A 17291-nucleotide genomic window follows, 5' to 3' on the forward strand; every position below is an offset into this window, starting at 1 on the left:
AGTGTAATGTTTACTCTTAATTTCTGAAATGGGAGAGAGGGAGAGAGAGAGAGAGAGAAAGAGAGAGAGAGAGAGAGAGAGAGAGAGAGAGAGAGAAAGAGATGTTTATTTATTTTCCCTTTTGTACTTTAACTATTTGCACATAATGACATTTGAAATATCTTTATTATTTTGGAACTTTTGTGAGTGTAATGCTTTCTGTTCATTTTTATTGTTTATTTCCCTTTTGATTATTATCTACTTCACTTACTTTGGCAATGTTTACATATGTTTCCCATGCCAATAAAGCCCTTGAATTGAATTGAGAAACAGAGAGAGAGACAGAGAGACAGAGACAGAGAGAGTGAGCTAGCCAGGACAGCGCTGCTTCTTCCATTTACAGCCAGGCTGCAGCTTTCCCTTGCTACAACCCTCACAAGAAAGATATGTGTTCCTATTTCCCCCACTTTGCTTTGTCAGAAAATGGTTTGGGACCGTGTTACGCTTCTGGGGACAACAATATAAAACAACATTCATTCACTGAGCATACAGTACGTACACAACTCTTCATACATTTTGCATTTCAACATATTCTGTCTCATACAATTAATGTTTAGAACATCCAAACAAAACTTAATTTGTTCAAATGAAAGAAGGCAGCTCACTTTGACCTTTTCACTCTCCAAATCCTGAATTGTGTTCCATAATTCTAAAACGGTCTGATTTGTTTCATTACAGGTGCAAGCAGTTGACCTACCCAGAGGATCTTCCTCAGATCTCAGTGGTGTTCATCTTTGTGAACGAGGCCTTGTCGGTCATCTTGCGGTCCGTCCACAGCGTGGTCAACCACACCCCTGCACACCTTCTCAAGGAGATCATCCTGGTGGACGACAACAGCGACAGTGGTAAGACTTCTAGTCTCGATGCTTCTTCAGTATAACCATCTAACTGTTCATTCCTTGTGGCTGTACTCAATCAATCAATCAATTGAATTTATATAGCCCTTTTATCATCAGCATTTGTCACAGTGCTGCTAATGTCTGCTGACCTAGATCTTAAAGAGCAAGCAAAACCAGAAGATTCTACTAGATTGTTTCCAACATTTCATTAGAAGAACCACAATCCCTGTGTTACTGCATTTTGTTTTGGATTATTGCTCCACAAACATTACTTCTCCAATTCATGTTTGTCTCTTTAAAAGTGGAGGGTGGTGTCACAAACAAAGAATTGCATCTGTTTGTGTGTGGGAAAAGTGCCAGCGGTGTCAATTCCCTTATAAAACAAACAAGTCAAGTTTCTTAACAATAAATACATGTCCAATTTAAGTGGGATTCTGTCTGTCTGTCTGTCTGTCTGTCTGTCTGTCTGTCTGTCTGTCTGTCTGTCTGTCTGTCTGTCTGTCTGTCTGTCTGTCTGTCTGTCTGTCTGTCTGTCTGTCTGTCTGTCTGTCTGTCTGTCTGTCTGTCTGTCTGTCTGTCTGTCTGTCTGTCTGTCTGTCTGTCTGTCTGTGTGTGTGTGTTCAGAGAAGAGAGGAGAATGAACGAGGGAAAAGTATAGAGTGGGTGAGAGAGGGATGAAGAACCCTCAGGGGTGTGCTATTGAACACTGTTAGTGAGTGTAAAAAATAACCAGAAAAAAATCTCCATTGTGATTTGGTCTGCGTGAGGTTTTGGTTGCTTCCACACACCTGCACACCCCATGGCAGCCAGCCCCGCACAGCCCCGACTCCCAGAAGCCTGCCTGTTTCAGTGGACAGAGACAATGAACTAGATTCCAACCGACACTTGGCCCTCCATCACTTGGCATGGAGTTGGGCTTAGTCCCAGCATCCCCCAGGCTGGCGCAGAGAGGAGGCGCATAAATAACATCTTGATAGAGGACCAAGAGTCAACATTGGCACATGCCTAGTGTCCCCATAGAGGCAATAGGCAACCATTTAAACCAAACGAGGTAGGCACAAATGGCAGCCGCTGCGTCAAAATACCAACCCACTTACTCCCCCCTCTCTGAATACCCCATTGTTTAATGGTTGTGATTGGTGAAGGTTATGTGTGCGTGCACATGTAGAAGCTGTTCTCTCCAGTGACTTTAGAATATTAACATGCAGGCTTGGCTACTTGAGGCACAGCACAGTGGCATAATGAGTCACACACAGGGAACATATTTTTCTTGTCTCTCTGACACACATCCTTTAGCTGGGACATTCATTGGTTGCTGAGAGGTTTCTTTTCAGGGTTGCTCCTTAGCCATAGCTGGGCGGGCGGGGGAGCTAAATGCATGTTCTACCTGATCAGGGTTTAGTCTAGCTGTGTATACCATACAGCAACAGTCCCAAACATTCATTCATTGTTCCAGCTAAACATAGTTGTAGATGTAAACGGTTTAATGAGCCTGTTGGAATTCAAATCTATAGGAAAGAAAGGGGTATACCTAGTCAGTTACATAACTGAATGCATTCAACCAAAATGTGTCTTCTGCATTTAACCCAACCCCTCTGAATCAGAGAGGTGCAGGGGGCTTCATTAATCAACATCATTGACACTTGGGGAGCAGTTCATGTTGTGTGTTAACTGCCTTGCTCAAGGGCAGAATGGCAGATTTTTCCACCTTGCCAGCTCAGAGATTCAAACCAGTGACCTTTTGGTTACTGGTCCATCACTCTTAACTGCTAGGCTACCTGCCTAACACTAGGCATGTTCTCACTACCTTAACATTACCACCCTGAAATCCTATGGCTACCTGCCTAACACTAGGCATGTTCTCACTACCTTAACATTACCACCCTGAAATCCTATGGCTACCAGTACGGTACAATATGTGTGAATTTCATGCTTCAAATTTTTATTTGATTAGATTTTTTATTTCACCTTTATTTAACCAGGTAAGCTAGTTGAGAACAAGTTCTCATTTACAACTGCAACCTGGCCAAGATAAAGCAAAGCAGTGCGAGACAAACAACACATGTGTTACCCATGGAATAAACAAGCGTACAGTTATTAACACAATAGAATTTTAAAAAGTAAATTTACAGTGTGTGCAAATGGCGTGAGGAGGTAGGCAATAAATAGGCCTTAGTAGCGAAGTAATTACAATTTAGCAGATTAACACTGGAGTGATAAATGAGCAGATGATGATGTTCAAGTAGAGATACTGGTGTGCAAAAGAGCAGAAAAGTAAATAAAAAACAATATGGGGATGAGGTAGGTAGATTGGGTGGGCTATTTACAGATGGACTATGTAAAGCTGCAGCGATCAGTTAGCTGCTCAGATAGCTGATGTTTAAAGTTAGTGAGGGAAATATAAGTCTCCAGCTTCAGTGATTTTTGCAATTCATTCCAGTCACTGGCAGCAGAGAACTGGAAGGAAAGGCGGCTTTGGAGATGACCAGTGAGATATACCTGCTGGAGCGCGTGCTACGGGTGGGTGTTGTTATCGTGACCAGTGAGCTGAGGTAAGGCGGAGCTTTACCTAGCATAGACTTATAGATGACCTGGAGCCAGTGGGTCTGGCAACGAATATGTAGCGAGGGCCAGCCGACGAGAACATACAGGTCAGTGGTGGGTGGTATAAAGGGCTTTGGTAAAGAAACGGATGGCACTGTGATAGACTGCATCCAGTTTGCTGAGTAGAGTATTAGAATCTATTTTGTAGATGACATCGACAAAGTTGAGGATCGGTAGGATAGGCAGTTTTACTAGGATAAGTTTGGCAGCGTGAGTGAAGGATGCTTTATTGCGAAATAGAAAGCAGATTCTAGATTTGATTTTGGATTGGAGATGTTTAATATAAGACTGGAAGGAGAGTTTACAGTCTAGCCAGACACCTAGGTATTTGTAGTTGTCCACATATTCTAGGTCAGAACCCTCCAGGGTAGTGATGCTAGTCGGGCAGGCGGGTGGGTGCGGGCAGCGAACGGTTGAAAAGCTTGCATTTGGTTTTACTAGCGTTTAAGAGCAGTTGGAGGCCACGGAAGGAGTGTTGTATGGCATTCAAGCTCATTTGGAGGTTGGTTAACACAGTGTCCAAAGAAGGGCCATATGTATACAGAATGGAGTCATCTGCGTAGAGGTGGATCAGGGAATCACCAACAGCAAGAGCGACATCATTGATATATATATATAAGAGAGTCAGCCTGAGAATTGAACCCTGTGGTACCCCCATAGAGACTGCCAGAGGTCCGGACAACATGCCCTCTGATTTGACACACTGGACTCTGTCTTCGAAGTAGTTGGTGAACCAGGCGAGGCAGTCATTTGAGAAACCAAGGCTATTGAGTCTACCGATAAGAATACGGTGATTGACAGAGTCGAAAGCCTTGGCCAGGTCAATGAAGACGGCTACAGAGTACTGTCTTTTATCGATGGCGGTTATGATATCGTTTAGTACCTTCAGCGTGGCTGAGGTGCACCCGTGACCAGCTCGGAAACCAGGTTGCACAGCAGAGAAGGTACGGTGGGATTCGAAATGGTCAGTGATCTGTTTATTAACTTGGCTTTCGAAGACTTTAGAGAGGCAGGGCAGGATGGATAGAGGTCTATAACAGTTTGGGTCTAGAGTGTCACCCCCTTTGAAGAGGGGGATGACCGCGGCAGCTTTCCAATCTTTTTTTCCAATCTCGGACGATTCGAAAGAGAGGCTGAACAGGCTGGTAATAGGGGTTGCAACAATGGTGGTGGATAATTTTAGAAAGAGAGGGCCCAGATTGTCTAGCCTAGCTGATTTGTACGGGTCCAGGTTTTGCAGCTCCTACAGAACGTCTGCTGGCAAGTAGCTGCGGGGGAGGGGGGCAGCCGTAGAGAAATGCTTATTGAAATTTTCGATTATCTAGGATTTATCAGTGGTGACCGTGTTACCTAGCCTCAGTACAGTGGGCAGCTGGGAGGAGGTGTTCTTGTTCTCCATGGACATTACAGTGTCCCAAAACTTTTTGGAGTTAGCACTACAGGATGCAAATTTCTGTTTGAAAAAGCTAGTCTTTGCTTTCCTGACTGACTATGTGTATTGGTTCTTGACTTCCCTGAACAGTTGCATGTCGCGGGGGCTATTAAATTAAAACTAATTTTCTGTTTTGCACTGTCAATCCCTTTAAAACCTATTCCTTGGTCCATAATTCTACGGTGCTGCCGATGCATTCCAACTTTCTATTCATTTGCTGTGCACCAGAGGGGATCCTTTAACATTTCTCCCTCCCACCAAAACAGCCATGCAATTTTTGCACTCTGTTGGGTTTCATCATCTTTTAGCTGCATCTGTGTAGCCACAGTTTGCACATAGGTCACAAACCATTATAGTAAACAAACATAAATGCGTCCACACACTCACATAAGCCAACAGGCAGGCACAGAGACACAGAGACATGCACCATACTCTCACGGTTAGTAACCTTAACCCCTACCATTAACCAAACCATAACCCTGACCTAACCTTAACCCTATTCTTAACCTTAACCAATTTAATTGTCAACTTCAAATCAAATTATATTTGTCACATACAGATTAGCCCTGGTGTTCATTCAGAGGTTGATTTATGTGCGGAGCAGGCGACAGCTCCAGGCGTCTGCCCCAGGTGTCAGTCCCAGGCGTCAGCCCCAGGCGTCTGCCCAGGCGTCTGCCCCAGGCGTCTGCCACAGGCGTCAGTCCCAGGCGTCTGCCCCAGGCGTCAGTCCCAGGCGTCAGTCCCAGGCGTCTGCCCCAGGCGTCTGCCCCAGGCGTCAGTCCCAGGCGTCAGTCCCAGGTGTCAGTCCCAGGCGTCTGCCCCAGGCGTCTGCCCCAGGCGTCAGTCCCAGGCGTCAACCCCAGGCGTCAGTCCCAGGCGTCAGTCCCAGGCGTCAGCCCCAGGCGTCAGCCCCAGGCGTTTGCTCCATGCATCAGTTCTAGGCGTCAGCTCCAGGCGTCTGCCCCAGGCGTCAGTCCCAGGCGTCAGCCCCAGGCGTCTGCCCAGGCGTCAGCCCCAGGCGTCTGCCACAGGCGTCAGTCCCAGGCATCAATCCCAGGCGTCTGCCCCAGGCATCAGCCCCAGGCGTCAGCCCCAGGCGTTTGCTCCATGCATCAGTTCTAGGCGTCAGCTCCAGGCGTCTGCCCAGGCGTCTGCCCCAGGCGTCTGCCACAGGCGTCTGCCCCAGGCGTCAATCCCAGGCGTCAGCCCCAGGCATCAGCCCCAGGCGTTTGCTCCATGCATCAGTTCTAGGCGTCTGCCCCAGGCGTCAGTCCCAGGCGTCTGCCCCAGGCATCTGCCCCAGGCGTCAGCCCCAGGCGTTTGCTCCATGCATCAGTTCTAGGCGTCAGCTCCGTTATAAAACTGTCCACGCCAATTGCCCTTATTATTCTTTCTCTCCCTCCCATAGAAAGTCGAGTACTTACCAACCTGATGGGAGAACCTCAAACACTTGTTAATCCTCCACAAACATTACATTGGGCTCATTCATTCAGTTAGTCTGCCATTTGTAGAATTGCTTGTTTACCTCACAGACTTTATTTCCAGGGATGACAGTGACACGGAAAGAAAGCTAGCCTCATCCCTTGGAGTAGAGTAAGAGGGAGAGAAAGTTTTTACAGTACAGAAAGAATCTGTGTTGTGCTGGGTCGCTCTAGTTTTACTTACTCTATGTAACTCATGATGCTGAGCTTTGTTGTGTGTTGTTCCTGGGGCAATTCATATCCCCATTCATTTCAGAATAACAAATGTATTGTTGTATACCAGATTCAACATTTTCTGCAAGCTATTAATTTCAAATAAAATTTAAAAATAAAATGTTATTTGTCACATACGCAGAATAGAACAGGTGAAGACCTTACCATGAAGTTCTTACTCACAGGCCCATTTGCAGTGAAGTCAATACTTGTCAGTGTTTCTGTTATCCAAAATAACTGATTCTCTTTCTCTTGTTTTTCCAGTGGAGCTGAAGTTCAATCTGGACCAGTATGTGAACAAGCGTTACCCAGGTCTGGTGAAGATCGTCCGCAACAGTAAGAGGGAAGGCCTGATCCGAGCCAGGATACACGGTTGGAATGCTGCAACCGCACCGGTTGTAGGTTTCTTTGATGCCCATGTAGAGTTCAACACTGCCTGGTAAGAACTGTGTTTCATCTTCATACAGTATCTCCTCATTGTCCTTTTTACTCTTGGGGTTCATGTTAGAGTGCAATGGTTGTAGTCCTACATAATCGTAGATTAAATATGCGGGTCGCCCCTCAAGCATTTTGATTAAGCGTCAGCTAAACTGTGCTTACGCTATGAGGAATTGTTACTGAGGCAGCACATTCAGGGAACATGACCTCCATTTTGAATTAGTTAGAACAGTTAATAAGCTTTTCCTCAGGTTCAAACTCATCACTTCTGAACTGTGACTAATGGCCAATAAAAAATACACTGAGTTTCAATTATGTTACCTGTACTGTACTGTAGTGTAAGTCGCTGAAATAAGCCTAAGCCAAGTTTTTACGGTGGTGGGACAATGAAATAAGAGTTAACAGATTAAATGTTGTTTTTGCCACATTGTTTCACCCTCCTCCAGCCTTAGGCTTTAGTGTTATAAGCATGATGGAAATGACTTAAGGGGATCTCAACCCAATGTCTGGCTGGCACCTATGCTTACCACCAAACAAGTCACTCAAGCGCCTTGTAATTGGCACCTAATTTGAGCCTGTCATCCTGTCAGGCTTTTCGAGACGTAGAGTGTGTGGTGTGTTCCTGAGGAAGCTGGGGGGAAGCTGGGGGAGGGCTGGAACCAAAGGTTTGGGTAATAAGTTGTTTGTCTGCCTCCCTGGCTGTAGCTCAGGCACTTTACCTAACAACATACCACCGCTGCTTCATAACTGAAACATCAGCCAGAAAGAGAAGCGAAGACAACAAATATTTGCAGAATATATTTACATATCGCTTCAATAAAATTGTGGTTAAATATCTTGTTCAAGAGTATTCCATTCTATCATGTTATGAATAAAGCATAGAGTTTGACTGTAACATGAAAATCTAGGGCCTAGATTTACCATGTCAGGTCACGTGGTCTGACTAGATTTACCAAGTCAGGTCACGTGGTCTAACTAGATTTACCAAGTCAGGTCACGTGGTCTGACTAGATTTACCAAGTCAGGTCACATGGTCTGACTAGATTGACCAAGTCAGGTCACGTGGTCTAACTAGATTTACCAAGTCAGGTCACGTGGTCTGACTAGATTTACCAAGTCAGGTCACGTGGTCAGGAAAAAGTCCTGGTCTCCTCCTTCCTACTTATGAATAAACAACTGTATGATTCCAACACAGTTTTGACTATAATAAACAGCATCAAAGCTGAAAAAGCCATACACAAACATGAGCACAGATAGTATCATACAAAATCAAACCAAATCACATATTGCCACAGACAGTCCATCTACTGTGATCTGATCCGCCAATCATTCATCACTGTCATCCTTTTGACCTCTGGGCAGAGGAGGATCTCATGTACCTCGATTTTCACCCAGGAGTGCTTTTAGTGAGAACGTAATGGACACTCCAAACCCACAGGGTGTCTCTGCCAGTCAGCCAGCTACATTGGGGAGTTGGTTGGTTTCATCAGGAGTTGGAGTGGGTGATGATAATTGATACCCTGGTGGTTCCCTCATCTGTTTCCCCATCTGCTCCTGTTAAAAAATGGATGTGCTTTTCCGCCCCCTCACCATCCTTTCACCTTCTCGGGTCCACCCTCATTGTTTCTGATGTTCGCTCCCCTGTTTTACATGCAGGGATCTATCAAAATGATCCTTTGAGTTAGCTCACTTGCTGCCTTCATGACTCACGCCGCACGCCGCACGCCGCACGCCGCACGCATACCCTCACACTCACACTCTACATTTAAAGCGTGGCTTCTGTTCGATACGACAGCCGTGCATTTGCTTTGCATGAGTCTCTATTTCTGAAAAGTACAGCTGTGCACTTGGACCCCAGTGATTCTATCGAATAAGCTGTGATATGTTAAAAAACATAGAGATAATGTATATGAGATGAAAAGCATCAGCCACTACATTCTTGTAAGAAACAGGTTTTGTGTTGCATACAGTCCATTTTTCCCCACTTCAACTGTGAGTATACTTATACAGTATGTGTGCACAGAGCTGAGCATAATATAATCTATTTCAGTGGGAATAGGGGGAAAAAACATGACACATTTGTTGAATGTATGTGGTGTATTGTTCTGCTAGCCCGCAACCTTAGATGTGTCCAAGCCCCTGTATTCATCATCATATGACTATGCAATATGGCACATACTACAGTAATAAGTGAGATGGATTGTTCCCCTGCCTTTTTGTCATGAGACACAGTGAATGACCTTGTAAAAACTACTAGTGCATACCCAGGCATCCAGTTTGCTGAGCCAAGTGAACCTGCTGGCATTCTGAAGCCAAGAAGCTGTCTAGTTGATATTGTTTACCCTTTGTATTTTATTTTTTTATTTAACTAGGTCAGTTAAGAACAAATTCTTATTTACAACGACGGCCTACCAAAAGGGAAAAGGCCTACTGCGGGGACAGGGGCCTGGGATAAAAAAATAAAAATAAATATAGGACAAAACACACATCACGACGAGACAACACACCTAAGACACAACACACCTAAGACAACAACATAGCAAGGCAGCAACACATGACAACAACATGGTATCAACACAACATGGCGGCAGCACAACATGGTAGCAGCACAAAACATGGTACAAACATTATTGGGCACAGACAACAGCACAAAGGTAGAGACAACAATACATCACGCAAAGCAGCTACAACTGTCAGTAAGAGTGTCCATGATTGTGTCTAGTATGCAATTGATTACACACATTTTTGGATTTATAGGATAGTTAGATATAATTGCATCATACTTGGTTTATTTAAGTGTGGATAGTTCTCATGTGAATAGTTTTCACAAATGGAATGGATGTAACACATTCAGTTTTACAGGATGTTATATCATTGCATTATTTTGTGTCATCTAAACATGTGCACAATCCATTTCCTCCCTCTGAGGCCATTCCAGTACAACTATATATCCAAGGCTGAGAAACAGGGTCATTCATTCCGAGGCGAACATTCTAATCCCACTAAGCTCAATTTTTCTGTTCAGTAAATACAATTAATGTGGTGGAAATACAGCAGGGTTGTAATAAGCATCTACGCCTCTTGAACTCTGAACTCACAGGGAGAGCCTCAGATAAATTGATATTGTTTCTTTTTTTATTCTGCACCATTGCAATCCCAGGTTATTAATGAATAGTTCATGCGAGCGTTATGTGTGTATGTGTGCCTGCTGAGTGTGTGGGGGAGATTAGAGGTTGTGGGTGTTGGATGTTGGCTGCATGGCTGTAATGAAATGCACGGCTCACAACCCCACGCTTTGATGGTGTTGTGACGCTGCTGCACCTTCTGATCCCACCGTTTCCCAGGATTCAGATTCAGGTCAGGGAATGGAAAATAGGACCAATAAAAGAGAAAAGAGCAATATGACTGTTCCAACCTCTTCCAAGGACCTCTCAACTGGTTTGGATTGTGTGCTTTGCATTCGTTGGATTCGTAGTTCAGAAATGTTTTATATATTTAAACAGAATTCAATCAGGTGCTTATCTTAGACAAATCTTAGACAAATCTGTGAACTAAACACTTGTTTCCCAAACAAAGGAAATGAGATAGATGGCTACCCACAGACCTTATCCCATGTAGTTAAATGTGCGAAACAATTCAAAAGTAATCTGACATATTTCTCAAAGCTTGGAAATGAATCACTTTTAATCAGTGGCATAGGCAGAAATCTGTTGATGGCAAAGCCAGCAAAAATGTTTGTGGGACAAAATGTAGGCACTCAAATCATTAAATTATCATAAAAGCATTACCTACCCTATACCTTAATGTAATCGATCGCACACAACAAACCATCTAACATGTGATGTTACATTACAGATCAAATACTCTTGTAGGCCTATGTAAATCCATGACTCACAGACCTACACATAATAAACTAGAGGCCTATAGCTTAATTAATAGACTATGAGACTAGAATATAATGCCCTGATATAACAGTAATAATCCTAATAGGCTTGGCAATCGCTCAGATCACTGTCTCAGAGACCAGGAGATAGTAGGGTAGGCAGCCACAAATGTAACAATTTAGTTTTTATTTAACTAGGCAAGTCAGTTAAGAACAAATTCTTATTTACAATAACAGCCTACACTGGCCAAACCCGGACAATGCTGGGCCAATTGTGCGCCGCCCTATGGGACTCCCAATCACGGCCGGTTGTGATACAGACTGGATTCGAATCAGGGTGTCTGTAGTGATGTCTCAAGCACTGAGATGTAGTGCCTTAGACTGCTGCGCAACTCAGGAGCAGGCCAATCAAAGTAGATCAGGTTTAGATTAGGTTACACACTGTATATTAAACACCAGCAAAGGAAAGGTCAATTATAACAGTATTCTAATACACATAATAATATTCCATAACCTATATAGACTAGAACAGTGGTCACCAACCTTTTCTTAGTCGAGATCACATTGAGTCACAATGCAATTCTCTGCTGGGTGCAGGAGATCAAGTGCTCCTACAATGTATTGTGTGAGATCAATAGGGCCTCCCTATAGTGCATGGGTGGAGAAGCACAGAGCTAAGTTCTATTTCCAATTAAATTACATTCCTAAAAATGATAGGCCATTGACTGGAAATAGATATTGTTTCATTAATTTGCCTAATTTCATATAAGAGAGGTCTGATTTTCTCCATGTAGGCCTTCCCCTTAATATAAATAACCCTTCTATTTCAAAACTGGAGTGTCAAGCTAGGCTATATGACGACACTGGTAATAGGTCAGTTGTTGTAGCCTACAACTTGCGAGGCACATCAGAGCATAAATTGAAATAACCTTTATCTCACTGGACTGATAGTCAATCGGATGGAGGGAGAGAGTGGGATTTCTACAAGTGTTGAAAAATACACTGTTGTAGTCCTAAAACAAATAAAACTCCCTAATTTTCTGTACTCTTTGACAATCTCTCTCTAGGCATGGTTTTTAACTCTTACAGTAGCCTTTTCTACAGTCAGTATCAACTTTGCTGTGGGCTCATGGAAGCTGCTGTAGACACAGTGATCTAAGTTATCCAAATAGCCAGCGGTATGACTACAGGTGCACCTGATTTAGCTCTCTATCTTCACACTAATAAAATGGTTTAAAATGGGAATTCAGGGAATTCAGGGCAGCAGAATCAAGTGGACCATATATTGCATTATTGGTGAATAGGCTACAAAGAAAATATATAAAAACAATAATAGCCACCCTGATTGGCTGGGCCTGGATTCACACTGCCAGTTCCGGTGCTCCTGATTTTAATGGATATAATGAAAACAGTGTTGCTGCGCTGTGCAGGTCTATTACTACAAGTATTATCTTGAATTCTGAGCTAAAGTGAAACATGCCTTTTCTTTCCCCCTCGCTCTGACTGACTGGTCTTGGTTCAGTGTTTATCCATCTTGAAAAGAGAAGGATGGTATAAATGCTTACACAGTGAGTACTTCACAGACCACATACCAGGCAGGCATCCAAAAATACAGAATAGACAGAGATTTATACTGCTAATACAACATCGCTATCAAATCAGCCTGAATTAACCCCCAAGCCTATACTGTATACCTACCAGGTAAAATGAAAACGTACAAAGTAATCTCAAGAATCTATAGGGATATTGGCTAAATCTATTTCATTGTAACTTTAAATTCAGTGTGAATTACCTTCCCTACCTTTCATCTGGAGCAGTCATTTATACAGGATTAGTATATAATTTTGATATTTATGCTACAGATTCAAGCATTATTTATCCAAAGAAACAACTCTGAAGACTGGATAGTGTAAGATCTGTGCACGGTGTACAGTCTTAATGTGCTAGGACAGGGATGGACAACTGGCGGCCCGCGGACCCCCGTTTATAGGCCTGCGGACCAATTTCACCCTACATTTTTTTAGGAACTCAGTCGGGATCTCAATTTACTTTTGAGAGTTAGAATACACAAGGTGCAATTTCTAAATTTGATTGTGCATCGGCAGTCACTCAATTAGCACATGTTTAGATTGGTAAATGAGTCTAGTGGCCAGCTATCTAAACTTGCAGTAAGCATGGTCAAATTACTGACCGGGGTGGGGGCCATTGATCATCAGATGTAGATACACAGACCCACGAGCCACTGTGGCTCCTCATGATGAGTTCAGCTTTTTTGTGGCCCCCTCCCCCATCAAAGTTGCCCATCTCTGTGCTAGAACATGACCGGAAGCGATGAAGTCTGAGATCCCCGCACACACACTCTCTTTCTCTCTCTCTCACACACAAACAAACACACACAGAAATGTGAATGCACACACACACACAGCGTTAATGTTCTCATAAATGGAAGCTACCGTATGTCACAATGAAATTACCTCTACTTTCTGCACAGGCAATTTACATGTTCTGCTGCATTTGGCCTGCAAACAAATTAAACTGATCCTATTTTAGGCACTTGGCGCCTGCAGTTCTGTGGGTGTATGGTTGTGAATGAAGCTAGATCCCATTATCTGATAAATCCGTGCTTGAGAAACTTTTCAAACAGGAATTCCATTAATCTGGAAAAATTGAGTTGTAATCTCACACGGCCTGCGTTCTGGGCTCTGTACAGAGGACAAAGGTAGGACAGATAGGGAGAGGAGCCATCCTCAGAAGGTGGCATGTAGACTCAAGTACACACAGATAGAGATTGAGAAGATTTTTATCCTGCCATATGACGCTCCACGACCCCAGGTATGTGTGACTTTGCTTAGGTTGGGAAAATCAGTGTTGATCATAATATTAGACAATCTTTTAATTGGTTTTGAGTGTGTTAAAAACACACGCAAGACTGTTTATTTTGGAGCATGTAAGACATTCAATAAATCAAATCATGAAAATAAACAACAGATACAATAATCCGTTTTTCCAAAATGTCTGTACATTTTTTTTTAAAGTCTTGAAACCAGGCAAGGTAGGAATAAAATGAGAGAAGCTCTAGAATAACAACTAATGGCAAGACCTATTGCCACAATGTATTCACAATATTACATGAGTCATCGCTGAGGGAAAAAACACTATTTGAATATGAAACCAGATTGAATCTGGACAGATGTCGGTGAATAACCCTCCCGGTGATGGTGCATATGAAAAGAGAGGAAGAGCAGAGGGGGAAAATGACAAGCATCATCAGTCAAACCTGATCCCTCATTGTTTCTATGCCTTGTCTTCTCCCTCATCAACACTGGGATCCCTGAGGTACCTATTGAGGTAGCTAGTGTTGAGCATGCTGCTAACTACCTCTGGGGTGCTACTGTACCCTAGACTCTGAAGGACAAGTGAAGATGAATGGCTGATGGAGTGTACTGGAAAAGGGGGCTCTGGGTCCTCAAGGTTAGAGAACGCATACAGGATCTACCATCAGCAACATCTCAGCATGTGAGATTGTATTCATCCTTGCCTATCCATGTTAGGCACATGGCAATGTGAAGATTACAGAAGGTTGTTTATGGAATTAAAACACAGCCTACTCATTCTAAGCAGAATGAAATCTATATTTAGTGGCTAAGGAATGACATATCAATAGATAGCTCAGAAATAACTGGGGGGGGGGGGCTATACACAAATCCTGGAGTTAATGAATCTTTATGCAGTCATTTTCAATGAATTTCAAAGTGTTCATTGACAATATTAAGTAGCATTGCAATATTCTTTATCACCCTTCAATTATTATGTTTTCATCATTCCAGTTTGACTTCAAAGCACACATGGTAAATAATGTTTGTCAGACAATTTGGTTCATCAACACCTTTCTTTACCTGGATACAAACCAACTTTCCAACAGCAGATGGTGAACTCAACCCCTCTCCCACACAGACTTTTATCATTGCCATTATGCCTTAAAGTAAGTAGCGACCCAGGTCTCTCATATGCCAATCTTTCTCAATGAGATGGGAAGCTTTTTACAATCACTCCACTGTTATTAAATGATTGCTTTTACTAAGTAGTGCCTCTGTCAGTCATTTTTACTGGCAAACCCACTTATAGCTCCATTTGGATCCATTCCTCTGCACTCTTTCCACTACCTTGATGTGATGAAGAATAATTCTGCTTTTGGAAGATAAATGGGCTTGGTTTTAAAGAAATGGAGAGAAAGGGGAGGAAGCGAGAGAGAAGATGAGAGTTTAAGAAAAGGTGGTGAGCGAGATAGAGGATTAGAATGGAGAGAGATAAGGGAGAGGGTATTTTTAAGAGTTACCTTAAATATGAGTCGTAATTGCAGCCTCCTGTCAGATTGAGAATAATGCTTGTCAGGAATGGATATTTGCTCTAAAACTGTACTGAACCGTCCGACATTAGACAGATGATCAAAATATAGCCAGGGCTGACAGTATGGCTAAATAATTGACAGCGACCCTGGATTATTCCCTTAACATCTATCTAACGGTATCAGCATGCATGCCTTAGGCCAAAGGAGTAGGAAAGAAAGGAAACAAACACATCAACTCTGTAGCCAGCCACTTCAATGACCTGGGGACACCAACACCAAGACTGCTTCTCACTGCTTGATGTACTCTGACACAGAATGTGCCAAACAACACCCTAGAGCACGACCCATTGTTGAAGACTGGCAGGCTTTTGGAGAAAGGATTTTTATTGAGGATCACTGGCAACCCTGTACATGGGAAATAGTAGCTAAAGATCTCAAGGGAGCCAACACTGCTTTTTATTGCTGGGCATATGTATTCAATTTATTTCCTTAATGTTTTACCCACCTAAAGGTACAGTGCCTTGCGAAAGTATTCGGCCCCCTTGAACTTTGCGACCTTTTGCCACATTCCAGGCTTCAAACATAAAGATATAAAACTGTATTTTTTTGTGAAGAATCAACAACAAGTGGGACACAATCATGAAGTGGAACGACATTTATTGGATATTTCAAACTTTTTTAACAAATCAAAAACTGAAAAATTGGGCGTGCAAAATTATTCAGCCCCCTTAAGTTAATACTTTGTAGCGCCACTTTTTGCTGCGATTACAGCTGTAAGTCGCTTGGGGTATTTCTCTATCAGTTTTGCACTTCGAGAGACTGAAATTTTTTTCCCATTCCTCCTTGCAAAACAGCTCGAGCTCAGTGAGGTTGGATGGAGAGCATTTGTGAACAGCAGTTTTCAGTTCTTTCCACAGATTCTCGATTGGATTCAGGTCTGGACTTTGACTTGGCCATTCTAACACCTGGATATGTTTATTTTGAACCATTCCATTGTAGATTTTGCTTTATGTTTTGGATCATTGTCTTGTTGGAAGACAAATCTCCGTCCCAGTCTCAGGTCTTTTGCAGACTCCATCAGGTTTTCTTCCAGAATGGTCCTGTATTTGGCTCCATCCATCTTCCCATCAATTTTAACTATCTTCCCTGTCCCTGCTGAAGAAAAGCAGGCCCAAACCATGATGCTGCCACCACCATGTTTGACAGTGGGGATAGTGTGGTCAGGGTGATGAGCTGTGTTGCTTTTATGCCAAACATAACGTTTTGCATTGTTGCCAAAAAGTTCAATTTTCATTTCATCTGACCAGAGCACCTTCTTCCACATGTTTGGTGTGTCTCCCAGGTGGCTTGTGGCAAACTTTAAACAACACTTTTTATGGATATCTTTAAGAAATGGCTTTCTTCTTGCCACTCTTCCATAAAGGCCAGATTTGTGCAATATACGACTGATTGTTGTCCTATGGACAGAGTCTCCCACCTCAGCTGTAGATCTCTGCAGTTCATCCAGAGTGATCATGGGCCTCTTGGCTGCATCTCTGATCAGTCTTCTCCTTGTATGAGCTGAAAGTTTAGAGGGACGGCCAGGTCTTGGTAGATTTGCAGTGGTCTGATACTCCTTCCATTTCAATATTATCGCTTGCACAGTGCTCCTTGGGATGTTTAAAGCTTGGGAAATCTTTTTGTATCCAAATCCGGCTTTAAACTTCTTCACAACAGTATCTCGGACCTGCCTGGTGTGTTCCTTGTTCTTCATGATGCTCTCTGCGCTTTTAACGGACCTCTGAGACTATCACAGTGCAGGTGCATTTATACGGAGACTTGATTACACACAGGTGGATTGTATTTATCATCATTAGTCATTTAGGTCAACATTGGATCATTCAGAGATCCTCACTGAACTTCTGGAGAGAGTTTGCTGCACTGAAAGTAAAGGGGCTGAATAATTTTGCACGCCCAATTTTTCAGTTTTTGATTTGTTAAAAAAGTTTGAAATATCCAATAAATGTCGTTCCAC

At 43.1% G+C, this 17291-nt stretch overlaps 1 protein-coding gene across 1 annotated transcript in view; it reads left to right on the plus strand.

Moving 5' to 3' along the window:
* LOC112262722 (polypeptide N-acetylgalactosaminyltransferase 9-like) overlaps window positions 1-17291 on the plus strand; it is a 125098-nt gene that overhangs the window by 40008 nt on the left and 67799 nt on the right. Inside the window, exons 3-4 of the mRNA XM_024438451.1 lie at window positions 718-884; window positions 6873-7047. Coding sequence (XP_024294219.1) covers window positions 718-884; window positions 6873-7047 — 342 coding nt within the window. The remainder of the gene's footprint in view (window positions 1-717; window positions 885-6872; window positions 7048-17291) is intronic.

Source organism: Oncorhynchus tshawytscha, linkage group LG12 (genome assembly GCF_018296145.1).
Source record: "Oncorhynchus tshawytscha isolate Ot180627B linkage group LG12, Otsh_v2.0, whole genome shotgun sequence".
Taxonomy (NCBI): Eukaryota; Metazoa; Chordata; class Actinopteri; order Salmoniformes; family Salmonidae; genus Oncorhynchus; species Oncorhynchus tshawytscha.